This window comes from Anarrhichthys ocellatus, unplaced genomic scaffold (genome assembly GCF_004355925.1).
Source record: "Anarrhichthys ocellatus isolate YVR2014 unplaced genomic scaffold, GSC_Weel_1.0 scaffold65, whole genome shotgun sequence".
NCBI classification, from domain to species: Eukaryota; Metazoa; Chordata; class Actinopteri; order Perciformes; family Anarhichadidae; genus Anarrhichthys; species Anarrhichthys ocellatus.
In genome coordinates this window covers 1909445-1934380 of record NW_022280095.1, presented here as the reverse complement: position 1 = coordinate 1934380, position 24936 = coordinate 1909445, and the positions used below count along the sequence as shown (strand labels likewise).

The 24936-nt window shown below is 43.0% G+C and overlaps 3 protein-coding genes across 3 annotated transcripts in view; 2 read left to right on the top strand and 1 right to left on the bottom strand.

The window, feature by feature from the left end:
• The first annotated feature begins 335 nt into the window (after nt 1-335).
• Nucleotides 336-8196, top strand: kl (klotho). Its single transcript, XM_031872644.1, has 13 exons — nt 336-1153; nt 1612-2042; nt 2148-2227; nt 2380-2542; nt 2756-2861; nt 3462-3611; nt 4119-4354; nt 4918-5113; nt 5384-5562; nt 5842-5949; nt 6200-6305; nt 6678-6804; nt 7682-8196. Exons 1-13 carry the CDS (start codon nt 437-439, stop codon nt 8014-8016), a joined length of 2934 nt encoding a protein of 977 aa, XP_031728504.1. The 5' UTR covers nt 336-436; the 3' UTR covers nt 8017-8196.
• rfc3 (replication factor C (activator 1) 3) lies at nt 8024-11292 on the bottom strand. Its single transcript, XM_031872645.1, has 9 exons — nt 11096-11292; nt 10538-10675; nt 10335-10402; nt 9762-9859; nt 9473-9654; nt 9220-9356; nt 9012-9110; nt 8842-8911; nt 8024-8742 (listed from the first exon to the last, which is right to left on the bottom strand). Exons 1-9 carry the CDS (start codon nt 11180-11182, stop codon nt 8551-8553), a joined length of 1071 nt encoding a protein of 356 aa, XP_031728505.1. The 5' UTR covers nt 11183-11292; the 3' UTR covers nt 8024-8550.
• Nucleotides 11293-15662: 4370 nt separating this feature from the next.
• Nucleotides 15663-24936, top strand: part of LOC116397291 (uncharacterized) — a 22814-nt gene continuing 13540 nt past the window's right edge. Inside the window, exons 1-4 of the mRNA XM_031872576.1 lie at nt 15663-16051; nt 16151-16902; nt 19821-19955; nt 23568-23735. Coding sequence (XP_031728436.1) covers nt 16183-16902; nt 19821-19955; nt 23568-23735 — 1023 coding nt within the window. The 5' untranslated portion in view covers nt 15663-16051; nt 16151-16182. The remainder of the gene's footprint in view (nt 16052-16150; nt 16903-19820; nt 19956-23567; nt 23736-24936) is intronic.

Genomic DNA, 24936 nt, shown 5'->3' with positions numbered 1-24936 from the left:
TGCATGATCATGGTGCTGTTACTGAGATCACATTAAGGCTTTTTGCACCTGGGTCACTCTGGATGAGGTGAATCAAATGCTCATCTTGAAGAAAAAGCACTCTGAGGCTTTACTAAAACAGAATGGAGAGAAAAAAGAACTGCATTTGAAATGACCATTCCTTATTCACCCCTTTAGTTAAAGCTTAAACTAATACGTCCCTGCATAGCAAGCGATTGATCATTTCGGGCTCTTAACATCATGCTGTGCCTGGAGACCTTCGTGCGTCAGGTGCTTTGGCTAATAATTGATAGATTTGTGGAGGCGACTTGTGGCGGGTTCACAGCTGGCTAACCGCACTCCACAGCCCGCTATATAGTCACTGACAGCCCCAAGCCTGGTTGAATGACAATTAGAGTGTAACACTGGACATCAGAGGTCAGCTTTGACGGGCACCATGAGTGCCCTGCTCGCCCTTTTGACACTTCTCGCCCTAACCTCTGCGGCCGCAAAGCCCAACGCTGGTTTGAAAACGTGGGGTCGTTTCAGTAAACTGCCCTACCCGGGAGACAAGGCTTTCCTCTACGATACCTTCCCCAAGGACTTCATATGGGCAGTGGGCACGGCGGCGTACCAGGTGGAGGGCGCGTTTGAGAAGGACGGCAAGGGGCTCTCCATTTGGGACACTTTTACGCGCGGCGGGAATCGAATGGCTACCGGGGACGTCGGCAGCGACAGCTATCACAACATCCACACGGACATGCGAGCCATCAAACAGCTTGGGGTCAGCCACTACAGGTTCTCCCTGTCCTGGTCCAGGATATTTCCCAACGGCACCCGCGGGAGTTACAATGAGATCGGCACCAACTACTACCGGACGCTCATCAAGAGGCTGAAGGAGTACCGCGTGGAGCCGGTGGTCACTCTCTACCACTGGGACCTGCCAGACCACCTCCAGCAGACCCTCGGCGGCTGGAGCCACCCGGAGCTTGTGGGGATCTTCAAGGACTACGCCGATTTCTGTTTCCAGACTTTCGGAGATGATGTGAAGTATTGGATCACCATTGATAACCCGTTTGTGGTGGCGCGGCACGGGTATGGCACCGGGGTGGTCGCTCCCGGGATAAAGAACGACCCCGATCTCCCGTTCCGTGTTGGACACAATCTCCTTAAGGTGAGTTTTTTAAATGAAAAGTAGCTCTCTAGCAACTCTAGTTGTATAGTTAACAGTATAAGGGGCAATTTTCTACGAATTTGTGTAAAAAAAGAAAAGGCGCATTAAATGTATTTACTTGAACACAGTTCCAAACTGCTTTTTAGTCCTCTCATTTTTATCAATCTTTTGATTTTTAATTGTGATCTCTATATTTTTACTTTGGCGTGAAGAAGTCTCCCTGTGTTTGTCTGTCTTTCAATTGTCTTATTTTGTCAGTCAGCTGTGAAGTATTTTAAACTGCGCTGAGCTGAATAATATAAAGTTTGACTTTCTTTCGTTTTGTCCCACTCACCCCTCGCCCTCTCTTTCCATGATCATTTTATACCCACCATCCTCTCCATCTTCTCCAACCTCCTCTTCTCCTTCCCCTCGGTCTGCCCGTCATTTCTCTTTCTGTCCGTCTGTTTCCCCTCCAGGCTCATGCGGCTGCATGGCATCTCTACGATCGCCACTACCGACCCCGTCAGCGGGGCAAGCTGTCCATGGCGCTGGCCTCTCACTGGATCAAGCCCAGCCGCACTCGCCTGGAAAGCCTGCGAGAGTGTCAGTGCTCCCTGGACCACGTCCTGGGCTGGTTCGCCCGGCCTCTCTTCACAGACGGAGACTACCCTCCCTGCATGAAGGCAACGCTAGGCTCACGTCTGCCCTCCTTCACCCCTGAGGAGAGGGAGCAGGTGAGGGGAACGGCCGACTTCTTCGCCCTCTCTCACGGAGCGGCCCTGAGCTTCCAGCTCATCAACGACAGCCTGAAGTTTGGGCAGCAGGAGGATCTGGACCTGAGGATGCTGCTGTACTGGGTCAATGCGGAGTACGACAGGCCGCCCATCTTTGTGGTGCAGAGTGGTTGGTAGGTTTGGATGTTGTCACGATTTATCCATCAGTCTGTGATGTACTTGTGTGCTGTCCTGGTGTTGGGGAACATCTTCTTTTTTTACTATACTTCTCAACACAGGTACGTCCTTGGCAACACTAAGACAGAAGACCCAAAACACATGTACTACCTCAAGAGGTTCATTGCAGAGGCACTGAAATGTGAGTAGTGATAAGAGTCTGATCTCAAACATTAACCACAACAGTTGTTTCCCTTTTTCCAATACGAGCGTGAGCCATTTTGCATGAAACTGAAATCTCAAGTTAGGAGAAGCTAGTGACTTCAATCTGGTCCGTCCATCCGTCTGTGTCAGCGATCATCATAGATGGAGTGAATGTGATCGGATACACAGCCTGGTCTCTGATAGACGGCTTCGAGTGGCACAGGGAGTACGGGATACGACGGGGACTGTACTACGTCGACTTCAACACTCTCGACATGAAGAGAGAGCCGAAGACATCTGCCACCTTTTACAGGTATGCATGCTATCATGTGACCAGTGGTGAGTTTGACAAAGGATGCACAATATTGTAATGTGTGCAATAACAACACTAATATTTCCTTTAAAGGCGTTATTGATGAAACTGTCCACATAATGGCGCATGTAATGATGCCTTACAGCTACAGAGATAGCTTTCCCCTCTCAGCTCAGCTCCTCCTGAATTGATGGTTATTCATTATTCTTAAAGAAACGTCATCCAGAGGAACGGTTTCCCAGAACTGCCAGAGAACAGACCAGCACAAGGAATCTTCCCGTGTGATTTTGCCTGGGGGGTATCAGCCAACTCCATACAGGTATATGTGTTCTTTGTGTGTGTGTGTGTGTGTGTGTGTTGGGATGAGAGGAAGGAGTGTGTGTAACGTACGAGTGTGCTGTGGGAGAATAGGGGAGTTGCCAAAGGGCAGAGGTCTGTTAGTGAATGAAACTCAACTTCCTCAGAAACAGAGGAACTTGAGAAAACATTAACACTGTCTTAACTTTGGTTGAGTGATTCAGTACAAACCTCAGTAATATTTAGTGAAGTAATGTTGTCAGTATTATCATTATTAATATTATATTGTCTGATGTAGTGTTGTGAGGAAGAACATTAGTAGCTGCAATTCCTCTCCGCCTTGTCTAAGTTGCATCATGTTGATTACATTATTTTGAACTTGCAGTTTTCACAGTGAAAGTCCAGCTCAGAATCGGCCACAACCATGAATCCTCTCTTAATCATAAACCGCATAACCTGACAGCGTCGAGCTCTGCCAGCTGAGCTAAACGGCACAGGAGCAACTCTTATCGATCTGTCCCATTTGTTTTTTATTTGCATTCGTGTGTTTGAGGTAAACATGTGGAGAGAGGGCGGCTCAGTGCGTGTTGGTGTGTTACTTCTGTTTTTCCTCGTGTCATAGGTGGAGACCACGCCCAGCCAGTTTGCAGACCCCAGTGTTTACTTGTGGAACATCTCCAACAACGGGGAGCTGATGAGGCTGGAGGGCCTCAGTGCACCACCAGTACGCCGAAGCGCACACTGTGCTGATTACGCCACCATCCAACAGCAGGTAGCTTCTCCTACCGGTCAAACGGTTAAAACACTGGGAAAAAAGAGGTCGAAGAAAAGAACACTTCTGTAATGAAAAGTATATTTTACAGATACCGAAATGCAAAATAAATAGATGAATAAAAATCACTTTGCAGCAAAAAAAAATTCTTAGTAATCCTTAATAATTAGTAAAAAAAATGTTTAAAGTAACATTTCTGTCACTTGGGGTACATATTTGTAAAATAATAAAGTAACCAGCAGTGTGCAGGATCTTCTGGTTGTTTCAGTCACTTTTTTTGATCTCACTCTGATGAATTGTGCTAGAATTTGTACTTTCTAGGTGCAAATTGTAGGAGTTCAACAACTGATTTGCAGGAAAGTTGAATGTAACATACTCGTATTGGGTATTGCCTCAGCACCAGACTTTTGCATTAAAAAGTCCAGTTTTTCGATAGATTTGTGCTGTTTCTCCAGCTGTGTGAAAGTTAACGTTGTGCCACAAGTTAATCCTCCTCCCTCTCTTCAGGTGGATGAAATCCGGCAGGTCGGGGTAAACCACTTCCACTTCTCCCTCAACTGGTCGGCCGTGGTGCCGACAGGTGACGTGGCTCATCCCAACGCCACCCTGCTGGGCTACTACCGCTGCTTCACCCGTCAGCTGCTGCAGGCCAACGTCACGCCCGTGGTCACTCTGTGGCACCACACGCGCCTGCGCAGCAGCCTGCCGGCCCTGCTGGATACCGCCAACAAGTGGCTGAACAGGTCAGATGCACTGCTGATTCTTATCCAGTGTCTCATTTTCATTTTCAGATTATTTACGGGGAAGTTGAGCAAGCGTCATGAAAATCTGTTCCCAACACAGAACTGATGAACACCCATCTTTATCAGATAGGGTGTATTACAATTTACCGACTGGTCAAATGTAAACATGCAATGATGTTCCCAGGAACAGTCTGTCCTTGGTGCCATCAACATGAAACCGCTATAACTTGCTGCCATGGTATCATCTTTCCCTTTCCTGTAATAAAGAGATATCACTAAAACCAGTGATTACAATATTTATATAACGGAACAATCTAATGTGTTGGCATTTTCATCTGTATTGGCACAACGTTTAATGTGAGATTGTAACAGATCTCCTGTGATTCATCGAGACTATTCATTTATTTGCATGTGTGAGCTTATCATTGTTTTTTAATACATTGTTTTGTTATATTCTGATTGCTTTATATGCCAATTTCATGGTAAAATGAAAACCACCATGTGGTATGAATGCACACATGGCGCGTAATTAAAATTGTACGACTTAATCTTTTGTTTCTCAGAGAGACTCCAGAGGCGTTCGCAGACTACGCCAGGCTTTGTTACAGAGAACTTGGCGCCCATGTGAAGATGTGGATCACCCTGAATGAGCCCAACGATGAGATGGTGAGCTACCAGGAGGGTCACCAGATGCTGCGGGCGCACGCTCTGGCCTGGCGCGTTTATGACCGCGAGTTCAGACGCGCGCAGGGAGGAAAGGTCAGTGGAGGAATGTATTTATTATATATACATGAATACTTTTATCCTACCGGTATGTTGTTTTATGATATGTAAGTATTCAAATAGTCATCTTTTGTCAGTACAGCAATATCTTTTTAATGGATCTTCTTTCTTTTTTTGGCGTCCTTGTGCGTAAGAGGACTTGACAATGTGTTTTAAAGTAAATGTAAAAGCTTTCATGAATCACTTCGGTCAATAGGAGAATGAAAACGTCACACCTGTGCCGTCATGTTTTGTGTTGTGTCTCAGGTGTCTCTGGCTCTGCACATGGACTGGGTGGAACCGGCATTTTCCTTCAGCCGCGAAGACGTGGAACCAGCTAAAAGGGTCTTAGACTTCCGTGTCGGCTGGTTTGCTGAGCCGATCTTCGGCAGCGGGGAGTATCCTCTGGGAATGAGGAGCTGGCTGTGGCAGCTCAACTCTCTAGAGTACGAATACTTCATTCATACTTCAATACTGTCACTTTGTTGGCTGTAGAATGTTAAGAGATCACATAGGCTCTGTAATTCAATGTGTTGCAACAGGATTTAAGGGTTGGAGTTAAACTGGGATTATTCAAAGATGTAATTTGGTGGGATTTTAGTATCATTGAGCCAGATGTTGTCGTAGTTAGTATATCATTAATGACAAAATCTATAACTACCACTTGTACTTCAGAAATGTGTCTCCTCTGTGAAATGACGTCTTCTCTGTGTGTGCTTCCTCAGCCTGCCAGTGTTCAACGAGGAGGACAGACAGCTGGTTAAAGGGACGTATGACTTCTTTGCCATCAGTCACTTCAGCACCAAGCTGGTGACACACGCCATGGAAGACTCGTAAGATAAAGTCACCTTTTTGCCCTTATTTTGATAGTGACAGATGACATACAAGCAGGAAACAAGAGGGGCGGAGAGAGAGGTTTGCAATTTTAAAAAGCTACTACGCCACTGAACGCCACTTTATGGTGTTTAGTTGAAGACGAATATTTAGCCCCGATGTAGTGATACACCCAGCATCTCAAAGGCATTAGATATTAATGAGAATGTGATTTTGTCTTCAGCTTCTGTGTCATGTCCATGTGTGCAGGTACACCTACACAGCAATGCTGGAGGTCCAGCACATGATAGACACCACATGGATCATGTCCCCGAGGCCTGTTGTGCCCTGGGGTCTGAGGAAAGCCCTCAACTGGGTGAGACTGGTCTTGTGAAGAGATAAAAAGTTGAATATATTGCTAATTGACCCTATTTTTCTATACTTAAACCAGTAGTTGGCAAGTAGACAGGGACATCACAGATGCCTTCTTGTGTCCAGCAGTTAAAGCTTTGATGTTCAGGATAGTTGAATATTAATAGATTCTGGATTTTTCAATGAGGGATGCAACTTTAATCATTTTTAACCAAGTTATTGTTTTCTTTGTGGAAAAGAAATATGTAACTTCATATTAGTATTTTCAGACTCTTCCTATTCTACTCGAAGTGTTTTCATACCAAGTGGAGGAAAAGTTAACTGTTGTTTCGATGTGTTAAACTTAAAAACTGACGTTGCTCTTCTGCCGTGTCAGGTGAGGGAGCACTACCGTGACGTACCCGTCTATGTGATGGCTAACGGGGTACAGGAAGACCCGGCCCGCTTCAAAGACAGCCTCAGAGTCTACTACCTGTACAACTACATCAACGAGGCGCTGAAAGGTGAGACTGCAGACACACACATCTAGCTGTTGAGATTTTATTGGATCAATGCAAAACTGCTGAATATTATAACCACTGCGTTTGTGTACTGAGTGTTGAATCCTTTAGCGGCGATTGAAGTTTTTCCCCCTTTACTGGCCTCAGCGGAGCTTAATTATTAGACAGGTATTTAGGTCACTGACCCCTGAACAGTCAGCTGACTCAGAACAGACACAAATATCAACAGAGATACTCTCTTCACTTGAATTGTGGAGTCAAGGTCACTCGCTATCCAATCAGCTGTCCTTGCAAAGTTTATTGGGTTAAACTCAGTGAAGACTGGCAGTGTCATGATGTGCACATCGTATCATGTTATTGTGTTTTAGTGTGCTCTCCAGCCACTAGGGGGCAACCACCCACAGAAAACAGTTAGTATACATCACTTAGTATATATATTACTTACTTCCTATTTATTTATTTTTTTAAAGTGGCATAAATTGGGTTTATAATAAACGAAAACTCAGACGAGATGTTCCTTATTAACATCATTAGTTACTTTTTACAGCTAAAAACAAAACTCTAAGCAGGGGCTTTGTGTTTTATCTTCATTTTTTGGTAACAATTTATTTCAACCCTCCATATTATAATATTTATAAGCAGAATGGAAGAATTATAAATATGTATTGATGTAGCTGTCGACAATATATTAAATATGTCTGCATAGGAGAAGTTATAACTGTTGAAAATACAGTAATTATTAAATACTTGTCCTTAGATCAGTTTATATGCTACCGATAGTCAATAAATGAGGGGTTAAATGTAAAGGTTTTTTTCCTGCAAAACACATTCAGCTCGCCTCCACATACAAGTAACTGAGAATGAATCCTCTCCTCCTCAGCGTACACTCTGGACGGCGTGAACCTGAAGGGTTACTTTGCTTACGCCCTGAGTGACCAAAGGGACCCGGGCTTTGGCCTGTACGGCCACGTTCACGACGAGGTCATCGTCAAGGCCTCTCTCTCCAACTATCGCAACATCATCCAGCACAACGGCTTCCCCATTCCAGGAGCTGCGCCCCAGCAGTGTCCCAGCATGCCTCAGCCCTGCCTGGGCTGCCATGTGCTGGTCAAGAGGCCTGTGATGGGCTTCCTGACTCTGGTGGGTTCAGGGGTGCTGATCACCCTGGGCCTCATTATCTACTACACAGCCAAGAGACACAAAGACTGTTACTGATGACTGTTGGATTTTTGTTCTTTTTTTTATAAAAAAACTGAGCTGATACTGGGAAACATCAGACAGTAATGTAGGCACTGTCATGTTATAAAATAGCCAACAATAAGTGTTTTAGTGCAGATTATTTCATGTTTGTTCATAATAATAAAAACAACTTCTGGTCATTTCCAGAGAACATCACCAGACCTTTTGTTTTTAATAAACAAAGCAATTTATTGTTATGTTCTGATGCAGATTTGTAGGGAAACATCTCATCGTTAGTCTTTTTTTATACAAAGAATTGCTACCATCACAACTGTTATTTTACTCCACTAGAGTGACCGTTCAAGGTTTACAAACTATGTGCAGTGCTGAGCTTTTGGGCAAAAAGCCACAAACTGTGAGACCGACTTGTTTTTGGGGTGAGTTATGTTAATGTCGCCACCATGCCTCACAGAATACAAATCTGTATCAAGTCCACTGGAAGTCTTGTCGGGTGCAAACAAAAAAACAAGATGTTGAACTCCAAGAAAAGTATCCGTATGCTCTTCAGAGTCAAAACATCATCCCATCCAGACCGTCCTCCATGAACTTCTTGTAGATTGCCATGAACTTGGCGGTGAAGGCCTCCAGGTGGTAGATGGCTTTGCTGCCCAGCTGCAGTCGGTGTTCGTAGTAGGCGGCCATGTGGGCCACCTCCGTCTTCAGCTGACCGTCGCAGTTACTCAGCAGCTCCGTTACCAGACCCTGTTAAGAGGATTGGAACGAGTGAAGTTAACACTCCTTAATCTTAAACATCATTGCAAACCGTTTCAACACTTTGACGGAGGATGATGTGAGCGGTACCTTCATAATGATATCGGGAGGGATGCAGTGAGTCAGCAGCTCGTACAGCCTGGCGCGAACCTCTAACAACCTGGAACAGATAAAGGTTTCCAGCAGTGAAATATCTTCACTAATCCGATCACCTTTCCTTAGGTGCTGCATAACAAACTACACCTTTTTGCCTCTCCTACCTCTGAGGGCTCTGCTGGCTGACGATGGCGTTAGCGGTTTCTCGGAGGTAGACCTCCCAGTCCGTCTCCGGGACTTCTTGGTCCGCCGAGAACGGATACCTGGGAAAGACGAATGCAGTGTGAATAAGCGAATCGTTTCCATTCACATCCCATCGTAATCCAAGGATTATGCTGTGGAGGAAAGAGAGTACGTTTTGTGACAACTTACTGCTGCACTCTGCACGCCTCGCACATCAAAAGGGCTTTGCGGAGGTTGCGACCGGACTTCTGAGTGATTTGTTTGGCCAGCTCAGGTGGGAGGAGCAGACCCTCCTTTTTACAGATCGATGTCAAAACACTGCAGACCTGGCAGACAACAACAACAACACAGAGACAAGGGATAAAAAGGTGACATGTAGTCTTGATCGAGACTTATGCAGCACTCGTTACTCGATTACTAAAGACAATCTTAAGCACCTTACCTCTTCTGTGCTAGGCAGAGGAACTCTGATAGCCAGACAACGGCTCTGAATCGGCCCGATGACTTTAGAGGTGGAGGTGGAGCAGAGGATGAGGCGGCAGGTGGACATGTACTTTTCCATTGTTCGCCGCAAAGCATGCTGGGCATCCTTCGTGAGTCTGTCCACCTCCGTAAGCAACACCACTGAAAACAAATGTGCCAGTTAGTTGATGGAGGGACGTGATCCTCTTGATTTTTGAGACCGTTCTAGAACATGGACCAGCATTCACAAGTTCATGTGGTATTCCGACCTTTGAACTCTCTCTGGGTGCTTGACTGGATCTGCTGCGACTGAGCCACAGTTTTAATCAGCTCTTGAATCACCACACGGTCCTGGTTTCCAGCATCACTGTTAGAAACAGAACAGAAATTACATTTTTTCTCTTGTCTGCCACAGCACACATATCTTCTCTGTAAATCACTTGAGGCAGTCTCACTGAGCCAGACAGCGGCCCGCTAAACAACACAAAAGCCACAAACTTTGAACAAGAACCGACATTATCGTTCCTGCTAAAGTCTCTTTCCCACCCGACTCGTAAAAAATCAACACGCGTCGTGTCCTGCACCTCAGTTTGAATGAGTGACCAAACAAACCATTCACAGGGGAAAAGTGCACCACTAACAGAAGTCTGTAAATAGCGAATAATAACTCAACCATGAAGACCTATTAATAAATGTTAATCCGCAATGTAACCAACAACTACAGCTGTAAAATAAATGCATTAGAGTAACGTGAAGTGAAATTCTCTCGTGCAAATGCCTCCAAACTGTGATGAAGTGCAGTACTATAAATATACATAGCTCCTTAGTCATCATTAGGTTACCTTGCATTGACTTCCAAGTGATAGTTGCTGGCTATTATGTTAATCTCTATTTTCTTCTTTGAGGGAGCCTGAGGACGAAAAAAAACAAAAACACAAACAGGCTCGCAAGTAAGCCTTCATCAGACAATTTGACAGTGTCCTCATGAAGACGGAGAGGTGTCCGGAGTAACTGCATGCTAGTAGTGCATCATGTCCCCTCTCACCACGATGGTCTGGTGCTCTATGCGGAGCTTCTCCACCCCGGCTCCATACAGCTCCCTCAGCAGACACATGATGCGGGTCTTCTTCCCTGCGCCCGATGGCCCATACACCAGCAAGTGGGGGAAGTCGCCACATTGAACCTGAAACAAAAACATTACAAATTAAGAGTTTTTGCTTTTTAGATATACTTTTGAATTGCCTTGATAGACACTTGGTCATGTTAGATGACTTGCTGTATACGCTACAATAAATCAAACATTTCCCAAACAGAAGGGCATTGTGAGGTGAATCAGCTGATATATTAAGCATCCCACGTTACCTCAAAAACAACTCTGATATGATGACACATCATCATTAACCTGCTAGTTTAACTCAGGTTGTCCTCCACACTATATTTAACGTTAACCTGACTCCTAAATGGCCGGGTTAACAACGACGAATCGTGTATCTGGGTGAAGTAAACTAAATTAATTGACAGCCTATATGCTGCTGTTGAGTATGATGCTAACGCTAACGTAGCCTGATTACAGTTAGCATAGCATGCAGGTTGTTTCTCTTACCAGGTTTTTCAGCTGAGTCGCTTGCTCTTTATGATAGTCGAGTTTCCCGAGGGCAGTCGGTCGATATTTGTCCACCCACAAACTCATTGTGTAATTAATTTAGTAACTGTAATCGTGCGTGTTGACAGCAGACAGCTTGGATCTAGCTGGTCTAACTCTCCCGCGAAATAGTATTCATAAGCAACCAGTAAGTTACCCGCGCTGCTACTTCCTCTTGTGCTACGGAGAATCGAAGGGGTCAAAAAGGCTACAGGCGAGTGGTATTAGCAATAGGCTGTTATTAACAGTTTTTAATAGAATTACATATTGTAAATATTGTTTTTATACAGAACTTGACCGTAGCCAGCTATCATTAATTAATGTATGTATCTATTTATTTATGTTTGTAATGTATTAATAAATGTATCTATGTTTTACAGACTTATTGAATGAATGTGACATGTCCTATCACGTTCACCGGAACTTTGCTCTTAATTTGAAGTCATTTCTTAGACGCTACTACCGTAATACCTTGTATATGCGTACCGCAAAACAACTTTTGGGCTGGTTTGACTGCGTTTTTCGAAGTGGAGGCTGGCTTGACCGCAGTTCTAATATTTAGTTATTAGATATTTCTAAGTACAAATGTAGGATTTTTAATTTGCATAATCTCATGTCAAAATGTCTCACGTTAATCTGTCCGTTAACTTTGCAAAGTCCTTCGCTCGCTCCCGATCTGTGCCGTTTGAATGCGTTTACCGTGAATTTTTCAGCATATAGGCGCACTAAAATTTAAGTGTCTGCTGAGTTGACCAGGGAGGAGTGTCTGCTAATTTGACCGCAGTACATCATGTTGCCCTTAGACATGTCAAGTACATTGCACATTAAACTAAATTAATGAATGAAGAAGTATACATTTTATAAATGATAACTTTAAACACAATAATAATTACTGCATGCAAACTGTATTTCAAGGAAAAATATAATTCCAATTGTGTTTATTCAAATATATTAATAAAGAATACATTTACACAGAACAGTATGACTGAAAAATGACTACACTACATCAAATTCAGAAACTTCAAGGTTACATTAAGTTACCTCAAATTTTAGATTAAAATTAAAAGGAAATTGTCAGGGGAATTTCAGATTAGATTTTAGAGGAAATGGTGCATAGTTACAAAATCATTTCACGTTAATAGCGGACCACCTCAAGGTGTCACTCAGAGAGAACCAGGACATTCTGATGTAGCATTTCAAAATTAAAGCCCTTCAAAATCTCATTCATGAGCTAACTTCAAATGACATCTTATTATGGAAACCGGATGTTGTCTCACACTAATCCCTCCGCTAACTTTGCAAAGTTGCTCTCGAGCTGTTCCGTTTGAATGCGTTTACCATGAATTTCAGCATATAGGTAAACTCAAATTAAATTGTCTGCTGAGTTGACCTCAGTCATGATGTCCATGATATTCCCAGAGTCACAGGCATTTTATTTTGCAGAGGTGGAAGAAGTAAAATATTTCCTTCTGAAATATAGTGGAGAAGCAGTATAAGATTAGGTAGCATAGAATGGAAATACTGAAGCACAGGTATGTCACAATGCTTCTTAGTTACATTCCACCACTGATCTTTTGTGATGATACGTGCCTCTCCAGCAGAACACCAAGAGATGACCTCCACCAGTGTCCTTCTTGACTTCTGTTGTTATGTTCAGGTGTAGATAGATTTGTGTGTGTATACCACACAGGACAGTCCTGGACAAGACATGTCTTGTTGGGAGAAATCAAAGTGGAGGACAAGGAGTTAAAAAGGGACCCAGCAGCAAATGTTTCACCTCGGGCCCACTAGCAGATTAATACGTCTCTTAAAGATAGCATCTTTTATTTTTTGCAGGTGTTTACAGTGAGGACAGTAAAGTTGAAATGATACCACCAAGGAATGTGAGAATTTAATTCCATTCAACAAAAACAAAAGCTTTTAATGTCACCGAAAGGTCATTCCAAGCCGTGATGAGAATGAGAGCAGGTAGTTTTTGGGGGAGTTCACTAAACGTGTTGCTTTATGTATGACACTTATGAAACGTCATTATTCTATGATCACCATCTGAAATGTGCATTCATTCATTTTTCCCTCCGCCACCAGGCAAGAAAAGTGCCCAAATATTAATTCCATGTTTTCTGTCATGCAGTGACAAAGTTGGAAAGCAGATTTTTTTTTCTTTGCTTATCTGACTTCATGCGTGTGAATGTTTGTTGTCAAAATTAAGTTTTGTTCCGTCTAATATTTTACACTGTACCTACAGTACACACTGCCAAGATAACACAGCTGCACGATTCACTGCAGGTTTTTCTGATAAAAGTTTTATGTGCTTTACCTCCGTGGAGTTGATTTATAGACGTCATAACATAAGGATGTAACCCTGTTATAGATACTCATTATCGTCTTCTGTCTTTTCTCTAATGTTTTATTGTATACTTTATCCTACCTCAGCTTTTTCTTCCCCCTGCTTTCCTTCAGCAGGTAAATATACCTTCCAATGCAGGAATGTTGTACATTTAGGAGCATGTCTCAGCAGGTCGGCGTAGCTTGCATTGAAATACATGTTTGAGTTAAATCAATTAGCATCCATCATCACAGCAATGTGGGACAGTGAAACATCTGGGACGGATGGTGGAAGTTTATCAAGTTCCTTCATGCAAGATAACGTATGATGCTCATTCATCAGTATCAATTGTACTCATGAATAAGTTTGCCTGATAGTTCAACGTGTGCTGATGCTCTATGGTCTTTTTTTTAAAGGTTCAGGTCACCCAAAAACACAGTGGAATTCCCAATGGCGCAATTGGTTTGTGGCCTTTTCGTTTAATAAATTCAACATAAAAAAGACTGCTGCAAACTTTCCATCGCTCCGCTCCTTTCTATTTGAATGAATGGCAGCCAGTATCTTTATACAAGCACTAGAACTCTGTGAATAACGTATTGTTATGTGATTGTGGGTGGAGAGACATTAGAATAACTTAACTCTTAAGCCTTAGTGCACCCTCTACCTCTACCATGACCAGATCTCTTCTCCCCCAGACCGAGGTCGAACAGGCCTCAACAGGCAGAATCGTCCTCAAGGTTAACGTACGAATAACAGGTTTGTACTCTTGACCTGCAAAACATAAAATGCAGTGTTTGCTGGCGTGCTTGAGGAATTTCACAGTTCATTGTCAGTTTTGTAAGGACCTTAAGTCCTTTCTTTTTAATCGAGGCTTAGAGCGTTGCTGTAGCTACAAAAAGTACAAACAGAGATTTCTAGAGAAGATAAGAACATGTTAAAAGCATTACCTCATGTGTTGCTGAGGAATGTGCTTCCAAGGTAAAAAAATCCGTTGCCTCGAGTCGTATTTTGCATCATTGGGTGAAAAGGAGGAATGGGGCGAGTGAAAAGCCCCGAGTCTTTTAATCAAAGTCTTATCTGTCTGATGTACGTGCAGCTATTTAATCTATTTCATCATTTCCACAACAGGACTTTACATTTCACTTGCTTTGAGTGCATCATTTATCCTTTTTCTCTCTTCCGCTTGCATAACATGCAAAATAACACACCCACACACACACACACACACACACACACACACACACACACACACACACACACACACTTGCACAGGTAGCACAAACACCTGCCTGTGGAACTCACTGTCTTCTTGCTGAGGTATTGTAGGAGGGGAGAGCATTCCTCAGCCCTTTCTTTCTTTCTCCTCCCCTCACAGCATTTCGTATCTTTTCAGAGGTAAACTCACTCTGTCTGTGTTATCGGCTTCGTGCAGCATGGCAGCGTTACCTTTGCCTCCGCTGGATACTTGTGTTGCCTTCAGACTGCTTCGCTGGAGGTGCTCTTCGATGACACAACTCATGCACAACAATATCTGGTATGTTGAAATATGAATTTGGTGTTTCTTTATAAAGCAGCCTACAGTTCCTAAAATGTCTTCAAGAAACAGATTACAGGTACAGATGCTCCATTAGGGTTAATATTGAGATTAAGATTAAGAATACAATAGCACTTATTGTATTCGTATTAGTTTGTTGCACTTATTGTATTCGTATTAGTTTGTTTCTGCACTGTACTTTTGCTCTGGTTTATGCTCTTAGATGCTTGTTTAAAAAAGGAGATGCACTTATGACTTCTGGTGACTATAGTTCTCTTGAATACCGATGTTGAATACACTTATTGTAAGTCGCTTTGGATAAAAGCATCTGCTAAATGACTGTAATGTAACGTAAGATACTTTTTTTTTCACAGACCAGTGGACACATTCTTTTAGAAAGTGTGCGGTAGGAAACTCATTTGTTTGTTTTACTTCATGCTGTCTGTGCTTTACAGTGATATCACTTGAACCTAATTTTAGGACCCTCCACTGTGTGTTTGAAAGACAAAGAAAACAAAGCCAGGCAAGGAAAGGGTGTGTTGGCCACATCCAAAAATATCCACCAGGAAAAAACAATGTGTTTGAGCACAGTGCATTTGTCAAAAGAAAAGTCTTCAGAGCTTTAGAGTGGTGCACTCTGGGGTTTTTATGAAGACAAACGTTGTTGACTTTGGCATAGGCCAGTCACATTTGTGATTATTTTGGCACAAAAAACTAGTATCTAGTACTAATAGAAGAGTATTCACAGAATCCAAATAGTGGGGAAGTCATTTTTGCTAAAAGGATTAAATCCAACTGCACCACGTCTTACTGAGATGATTGAATGATAAACTAAGCAGCAGTTGAGTCTGTAAGCAAATCCAGACATCCTCCATTTACAGAAACACATTTCACTGGATTATACATGCATTATATATGCATAATGTTTGCATGTTTTTTTGGGTTTGCATGTTTGCATTTACCCAAAGTTATATTCGGTGTCTCTTTCTTTCTCTCCATCTCTCTCCAGCTCAGGTATCAAAGGAATTTTCGGGGCCATCCGAATGTGGGCCAAAGTGTAAATATCATCCACTCACGCATGCTTTTAGCAGCTGTACGTTATATGACCGTTCACCCGGCTCTGTTTGAAAGAGCCTCCGTTGTACTGACTATAAAGGGCTCAACAGATGAGGACACGGTTCCCTAGTGATGCATGGAGGTCCAGCAGCTGCATTGCCATTTCAGCAACATATTTACCCCCAGGCTGTGGGGCTCCCATTGGGTGACCTGCAGGTTCAAGTTCCCCTCTTGACTCAAAGCTCCAACATGTCTGAACCCGTTCCTCTGCTACACTGTGCTCCGGGTCCTGTTGCCAGTCATGCTCAAAGATGGAAGGAGCTGAAGGTGGACATCAGCTCCCCCTGTAATACAACGAAGCCTGCCTTACAGCGGAATGGACACTGTGAACGCAGACAGAGTTCAGACATGGCTCCTGCAACAGGTCGCCACGTGGATAAATGCAGCTGCAACCATCTCCCAGCACCTGTGAACGCATCACAGGACTCTTCCTTGGATCTGCTAAGAATAGTAAAGCACAAGCCAAGTACCATTGTGTTCTGTGATAACGATTGTAGCACTGACAACCAGGTGATCTCTGAGGTTGGAGAGTCCTCTTCATCCACCACTGAGGAGGGAGAGGGCGACGATAACGAGGACGACGACTTTCCTCGGGCGTCACAATATCAGGAATTCCTGGTCAGTCGTCAGCGTAGAAACTTGAGCAGGAACAGGAAGTGCTCGAGGAAGAGACAGGAAGCACAGCCTAATGGCGCAGCATCTGGCAGCTGGCAAAAGCCCACCAACAAGGGAAAACCTGAGTTGACAGGTAGCCAGGAGGAAGAGGAAACACCGCAGAACAATGGACAACAGGTAAGAAAAACAAGACAGGAGCAGAGTGATAACAAAGACTAAGAAGTCTCATTCACTGTGAAGAGTTGCCTTTCAAAGCAATTCAGTTGCTGTATGTGTTGCATTGCACTGCAGATGGGCCTTTAGACTTCTCATAGTAGGAGAAGCACTCATGACATTAACAACGGCTCTGCTCTATTTAAGTGTCTCAGGAAGCCATGAAGCCTGAAACTGAAGCAGCTAGATGGAATTGAGGCGTCATTAATTACATTATGTGACACACTCATCAGTTTAAAAAGGCCTATTTTGTAACTGTGAAACCTACTTTCACCACCAGACGGCAGCAAATCGTTTCAAACTGTTCAGCATGAGCATCTTTCCACTGAACTGCAAGGCTACTTTGATGCTTGTTCCCAGATATTTTAAATAGTGTAATTGTAAATACATTGAATATCATTAAAGTTTCAATATCAGCTAGGAACAGTATATATGATTGCATCATTCACATTTGTACACTGAGGCTACACTGCACCGTAGCTTGCAGTAGTGTAGTTGATGCATCCTGATGGATTGGTGGTCATAGATGCAAAAATGCACGTGTTTAATATCTAGTATGTCGTAGCAATGTCCGTGGTTTGATTTTGGCTGGTTCATCTTTGTTGCATGTCATCGTCCTCTCCCTCTTCTGCATGTTTCTTGTTTGGCAGTTACGGTGAAAATTACAAAAATGAATCTAATCATAACATTGCCTGTTACGCTACCAAAATATTGAGAGACAAAGAGTTCATAATGGGAATATTTACTTTTAAAGTGAAAGAGAAAAACGTGTTAAAAACAAAAGGAAAACTGAATAAAAAGGAATATTTTGGCAGGTATAAATGTAATCATAAATTCTTCTTATTTTTCTCCTGGCCTGGCCTGGAATCACCACCTCCCAGCATGCACCGTACCAGCGGGCATCCATAGTGGTAATAGTGTGAGTGTGCCCCTGACGGTGTTTTCACACCTGTCAGAGCAGCCCTCAGACGCTGGCACGTTCCCACAACAGTCCTCTGGCACACTGCACACTGTTCTCCCCTCTTGGACTTAAATGAAAGGATTTGTTCTCTCCGCGCTCCTTTCGTAATGTCGTTCTTAGAGTTTGACCAACTAGTTTTTAAAGTCACTTATTGACAGGCTTGGGCAGTGCTCATTTGAATACCTGTTAAGTCAAAGAGGCCCCGCCGTGGTTCCACATTCCTGGAATATCTTGGTTCAGGCAGTTTCGTCACACTCCACAATACTTTTGGGGTAAAAATCAAGTATTTAAGCTGCATTCAGAGTGACATGAATCTTACAAGCTTGGCTGTCATACTCGAGTCCGCTATCGAGACAGTTTACCTCATTCTCTAGGTGTTTTGAATCTCAGCCTTGGTCATTGGGATCATTACTGTCTCAACTAATTCAGCTGTTTTTACCAAGTTAAAAATGTTACAGAATATTGAATGTTTTCTTACTTGAGCATACAAACTATGATCTGTTTGTCATAGAAGGTGGGACTTGATTATCTCATAGATTCATTCTTTCATTCTTAGAAGACATAACGTGCAACCCAGTCTGTCATTTCCAGTGGTATATTAAGCCTTTGGATTTGGAAGATCAACAGAATTTGTTTGCAAGTAACTGGAGCTTACGTCCCCTCTACTATAATTTAGTTACAGTGCCAACATGATATTGCCCTTGATTCATGCACACTTACTGTACAGGCCAAGGATAGCCTCACTTCTTTATTTATTCATACTTAGACGATAATGGGTGTTTTAGCCTTTCAGACTGATAATGAAATGGTCTTGTAGCAGAGATATAGTGATGCATTAAAAGCTCTACCCCCCTTAACATTTCATGAACTGTGAGAGCACTCTGCTGTGAAAAGAAAGTGTGCAAACGGGAGTCTATGCGCGCATGCCATGGTGTGCATTTGTGTTCACATTCGCACATTTTACTCGCCACTCAGCGTATGTTCATGTTTGCAGTAACTCGTGCCACAGAAAAGCCTCCACTCCCTGTGCTCTCCCCTCTACCCGGCCCTGTCCCCCATAGTGAGGGTAAAAATAGCACCCTGCTGCACAGAGACAGCCTTCTGTGTGTAGGAATCTGGAGATGTGGGGGAACACAGGAAATGGCTTTACTGCCAAAGCTCTTACTGCAGATATTTTTTAAACTGTCAACATGATGGGTTTGGGAATGGGAGTGGACAGAAGGGTGTGTTTGTGTGCGTGGGTGAGTGGGTGGGCGGTTGGGTGGGTGAGGGCACGCTTGTGTCTATGCATGTATGTGTGTGAGTGAGGGGGCTGTTTTTGGACTTCACGCTCCTCAAAGGGGCCCTATGTGCTGCTATCAGCCTCTGGGACTCTGGGATTGGCAGCGGAGCCCAGAAACAAAGCAGTTTGTTCATTTGCTGGAAGGCCAGTGAACAAGTGTCTCACTCAGAGTCCATGACCAATGGGTGGAGAGGGAAAGAGAGGGAAAGAGAGGGTTTAGGTATGTGCATAACTCAGCTGTATGGAATGGACAGATATTACAACACATTTAAATAATGTGCGTTGGCCACACTGCTGTTTTTTATATTATTTAAAGGCAGTTTATTTGGTTATCTTTGGCTTTAGCATTTCTCTTCTATCAAAAGCCTCTCTCGTCCTTGCTCTAAATTAATCTCATTAAGAAGGTGTCACCTCCTCCACAGTACAGGGTACACCGTGTACCCCTGGTCGGGTTGAAAAAGCACAATGTTCGTGTGAGTAGGCTGGAGGCAATGAAGGGTGGAGTAGGAGGATGAGGAACAGGAGTGTGTGTTGGGTTAGGTTCAGCACATTTCTCTGAGACCAGCATACATCAGTGCAAGGTTAAGTCCTTTAACCATGTTCATGTGTGTGTTTGTGTCCTTTAACTTGTGTGTTCAGGCTGCTGAGTGTGACTCCATGACCCTGCTGATGAAAAAGTTGGATGACCTCAATGAGGGCGTCCAGGAAGTCCAAAGCGCTGATTCGTCCCATTCAGACGTGGCCGATGCTGACGAGGAGCAGCAGAGCAGCACGGTAAGTCAAGTCAAGTCAAGTCAAGTCTGATTCATTTATGTGGTGCTTTAAACCGGCTTTGGATATGAATCGTGATAACAAATGAACCAAAGATGAAATGAATGAATGAACAGGCCAATCATAAAGGTGACGTGAGGAAGTTGTACATGGAGTCTGGAGAGACTTTCTGTTCAAGACAAGGGAATCGGAATAAGATAGTCTTTGCATGCATGTAGGTATATGTATTCATAAGTAATCACTACTATTATACATTTTTTAAATCATAACTTTATAAATCACATTAGAGTAACCTTTGAATTAGACTCAAAAATAGATTGTTTTGATTCGACGGCAGTGTTGCAGTAATATACCAATATAGTCAAAGTTCATAGATACTTGACATCACACCAATCGTGGCCACACACACACTCAAGTGTGAAGATTTACCACTGAGTCAACATACAGTGCACCACAAACATGTTGGGCCCACTTCGTAGAATGGGTTGCCAGGCTTGCAGTCTTTCCTCTATTTAATATGGGTTGAATAAATTAAGAATAATAGATTGGATGGTTGTTTTTGGATGGTTGTTTTTCCGCCATTGAAGCCTTTCCTAAATCACATTGTTTCTTACTCGTCTGGCCTCCATCTGGAAACAGCATCAATCCTCCAGGAACTACAGGTCCGGTATTCAGAGCTTAGCTCAGACCAGTTTACCGTTCTTTTAAAAGTTTATTTAAAATAATATCTGGAAGGAGACTGTAGCCAACTCCTGTGCCGTGCTCCTCTTGTTCTCTCACATTACATTCCAGCTGCCTCATTATGCTCACCAAGTGTAAATCTGGTAACCTCAAATAGCTCTTAAACCAACAGCACAGAACTTTAGGAATTCTTATAAAAAGGCTGCATTTAATCAAGCTAATCTTAATCAAACTGTCTGGCGAGCCAAACAGACACTTTTAGCTTTGTGTGTCATATTATCTGTCAAGTATTTTTACGTAGCACTAAAACTTTTATTTGCAGTGGGGATAGATTTTTTTTGCAGCAACCCATTAAGGTAAAATATGCAATACAACACAGTATTATGATCAATAAAAAGAAGAATCAATGATTATGTTCAGTTCAGCTGCCTGCCTTTAGTGGAAGAAGTGCAAAGAGACTATTTATCCCAAAAATGTCAAATATTTATAGGGTAATAAAGATGAAATGACCCCGGCCCAGAACGGTAATGCCAGAATTTATTATTTTTCTTTTATCAGGAAAAGGCATTCAGAGTTGGGCGCAGGGCAAAGTAATAAGGAATTAAGATTTGTTGGAATAAATAAATAACAGTTTGATAGTAACAACAACAATGACGTTTTTGTTAATGTAGGTCGAGGGCTTAATATATAAAAAACTGCAGAAATAACTGACTTCACTCCAATCAGTATTCTGTGACTGTAGTGTAATCAGACAATATCCTTTAATCACCATCCCTCCTAATTACATTAACTGTAAAAAAAAAAAGAAAAGCCCCTTATATTTTATAAATTCATTGTTGACCAAATAACAGGCAGCAACCTCCGGATCTGAAAAGTCAAGCCAATGCGGAAGTGCCTTAAACTGGCATTCTTTCAATAACCAGCAGGGGGCGACTCCTCTCGTTCTAAAAAGAAGTTTGATTGTATAGAGGTCTATGAGAAAATAACTATACTTCTCACTTGATTTATTACCTTAGTAAACATAAATGATGGTCTCAATTGCTAGTTTCAAGTTTTCTTCAATACAGCAGGATGTGTATTCGTAAATTATGGTTCAATTTAAAGTAAAATAGACGATGTGATTGACAAGTCGCTACCACGGCGTTGTCCGTGTGTGCATCTTACAACTTGTCTTATTCAGCATTCGGCTGTGTTTAGATGAGCATTGCGCTAGAGCGGAAGGTTCGCTACGTTACACAAGCTCTCTTTTAATCTGATAAATAAACAAAATAAACTCACAAAATGTCAAACTGGCTGCCATATCCTCCATGTTCTTCACACTTTAGACCTAGTACATAGAGATTCTGTTGAAAATTGGCAAATTGGAAATGCAGTCATTCCAAAATTAGACTGACTTTCAGTGTGAACTGCACTTTGTTTTGTGGATACAGTGTCCTTGATGTTGCTTTCTAACTGTGACCGCATAGCTAGAAAATTAGCAACGGCATCATGCTATTTCTATGCTGGAAATGCTCCACAGGGTCAGAAAGGGAATTTTCAACACAGACGAGCATTGTATGTTGTGATGAAAGGTGTCTCTCTGTTCATGCATTTGAAGATTGGATTCTTGCAACGCTGTTTACGGAAATGTGTGTCATTCCTCCTTCACTCACATTTTCACACACGTCCACATTATCAGCTCAGTGCTGGACGGGAGGGGAGAGCGGGAAGCCCAGCAGCGGATCTTCCCGCTGAAGTGGGTACAGTAGTTGAGTCACGAGGTCAAAGCAAGGACGGACTTTCCAGTGTTGTCACTGAGCGGAGATACAGAGGGTAGAGGATGGGCTGGGTAAAGGGGGGATTTTTCAGAAAGAGAGAAGGGCAGACGCATCATCAGCAGTGTCTTGTATCTTCAAACACCCCCCACCGACACCAGCTCCACTAAATACTCCTCAGAAACCAAACAGAGATACAGAGAGCTGCTGAAGAGGCAGGTGACCTGAAGACAGGGACTCGGGTAAGAGACTGGAGGAGACACGGCTACATAGAGACTGATATTAAAGGTGCTACGGCATCAACATCTTTGAGACATAACTGCAATTAACACGAACAAATAAACAATAAATGAGAAGAACGGGTAGCAGTTTCTTCCTGTCAGCATTAGGATGAAGAAGGAGAGTTTTTTTTCATATCGTGGAAAAATTCAAAATGCATATTATCTTTGGAGAGGAAGAAGAGTAAACAAAAACTGAAGGGGTTAACAGAATATGTTGTCACCTTGAGAAACACTAGCAGTAGGAATACCGTTTGTATGATTGACCGAGGTGATCATTTTACCAATTTCTAACTACTTACTAGTTGATGATGTTCTACTGAGGGCAAAATGGTGGCTGTGGATGTGTTAAAGACCTGATGTGGAAAAGAAATGGACCTTCTTTTATTTGACTGGCTTGCCTTATTCATAACTTCCATCAAACATTAGTTTTACCGCTGACAAAAACAACTCACAAAGTCCACTCAGCAGCTGTTCTTGAGCTTTTGACAACATGACATGATTTTCCTACGCAGTTGGAGTTTCCCAGGAGATGTTCAAATTTCCATTTATTCAGGGAACTTTAAGGATTTCACTTATTGGCTAGAGGATGGGCCTTTTGGGGAAATTGTATTTGTCAAAGACTGTACTTGGACTTGGACTAGAAATTCTTTCAGTGCACAGCAAAAATGGAAAATTTAACCCAATTATGAACACCAGGCAACTTCATCTCCTAAGATCATGTAATATGATCGAAAGCTCCAGAAAAGCTACTGAGAGGAACTTGTGGTGAGGTTGGTTTTGTCATCTGCTTCTTCCAAAAAGGTACTTTCAACCTGAATTAGCGTGATAGGGTCATGGGTCGGGCTAAAGAAGCACCTTTTCTTTGCCCCTCTCTGACTTCTCCTTCTCTGTCCTCACAGAGGGCTTCGGTTGTGGGCAGGACGGCGATTCGGGATAAGGGAACCGCCAGAGCTGCGGAGAAGCTTGAGCCACTGACCAGGCGGGGCTCCCGACCGTTGACCCGCAGCAGGCCGCTGACCCGCTCGTCGCTCTCGTCCCCTACACATCTCCATGCTCGACGGGTCAGGGTGAGCAGGACTGTGAGCTTCAGAGACACGTGTGATTGATATAAGTTGACCAGTTAACCATCTGAGAAAAGTCTATCAAACTCTATATTTGTAACATCTACTGTGTGAAACCGTCAGGCTCAGGCCTGGTTTGTGCTGCATAATTGGGACAGAGTCTGCTGAAACCAACAGTTTGATCTTTGCCCTGCTTTCTATATGCTTTGCCTTACACTGGTAACGTCTACCCAAAGCTCACTTTCGCTTTTGAAAAAAACTCAATTTGCTCTCTTCTGTTTCTCCTATCATCTCTCCTCCCTCTCTCTGGGCTTCTGTCCAGTCTGCATGTTACCCTGCTGTTGTGTAAATACTGTGAAAGTAAAAGGATGAGGCAGCTCTGCTCCATCCAGCAGTGTGCGAGGTCATCTTTCTCTGTGTCAGCACTGCGGCAACAACGAACCACAAATACACCACTGCTTAGCAGGCACAGCTGTCAGACAGATGAAGGGAGGTAAAGAGCAAGGAAATGGGTTTCATTTATATTTCATAATTGTTAATAACATAAATATAAAGGTCGACTGTTTAGTCTTGACAATGGAAATAGTAGTTTGACAAACAATGCCAATGCAAGGTCCACTTACTAGCTTTTCTTGGAGCTTTCAACCACATCACCTGGTCTTCATCAGTGGAGGGATTTTACTCTGTTGTCATGGATGTTGATCTGTTAGTTAGCATACACTATGCTTTCAACATTTATGTGAAAGAAAGAAATCTGACAAAATGTCAGTTTATATCCCAGTTTTACCAAGATGTCTTTAAATCTTTTAAACAGCAAAAAGACAAAAATAACAAATCATTGCTCACATAGGTGTTCACAAAAGATGGCATGCCTCTGCAGAATACATTGGTACATGCATCTGGTCAGAGTGCAGTCAATCCTGAAGTGTCAAAATGATTAGGTGTGTGTGTGTGTGTGTGTGTGTGTGTGTGTGTGTGTATATATATATATATATATGCATGTGTGTCCGTGCATGTGAGTGTCTGTGTTATATGTGAAAGTGTAGGTTGGTAGAGATAGCATCAGGACCCGTGGGATCAGACTGATGCTAAGGAGTGGGTTTATTTTCCCCCAACTGTGACTGATAAAGCACAGCTGTCCAAACTGACACAGACACACGCACACACACACACACACACACACACACACACACACACACACACACAC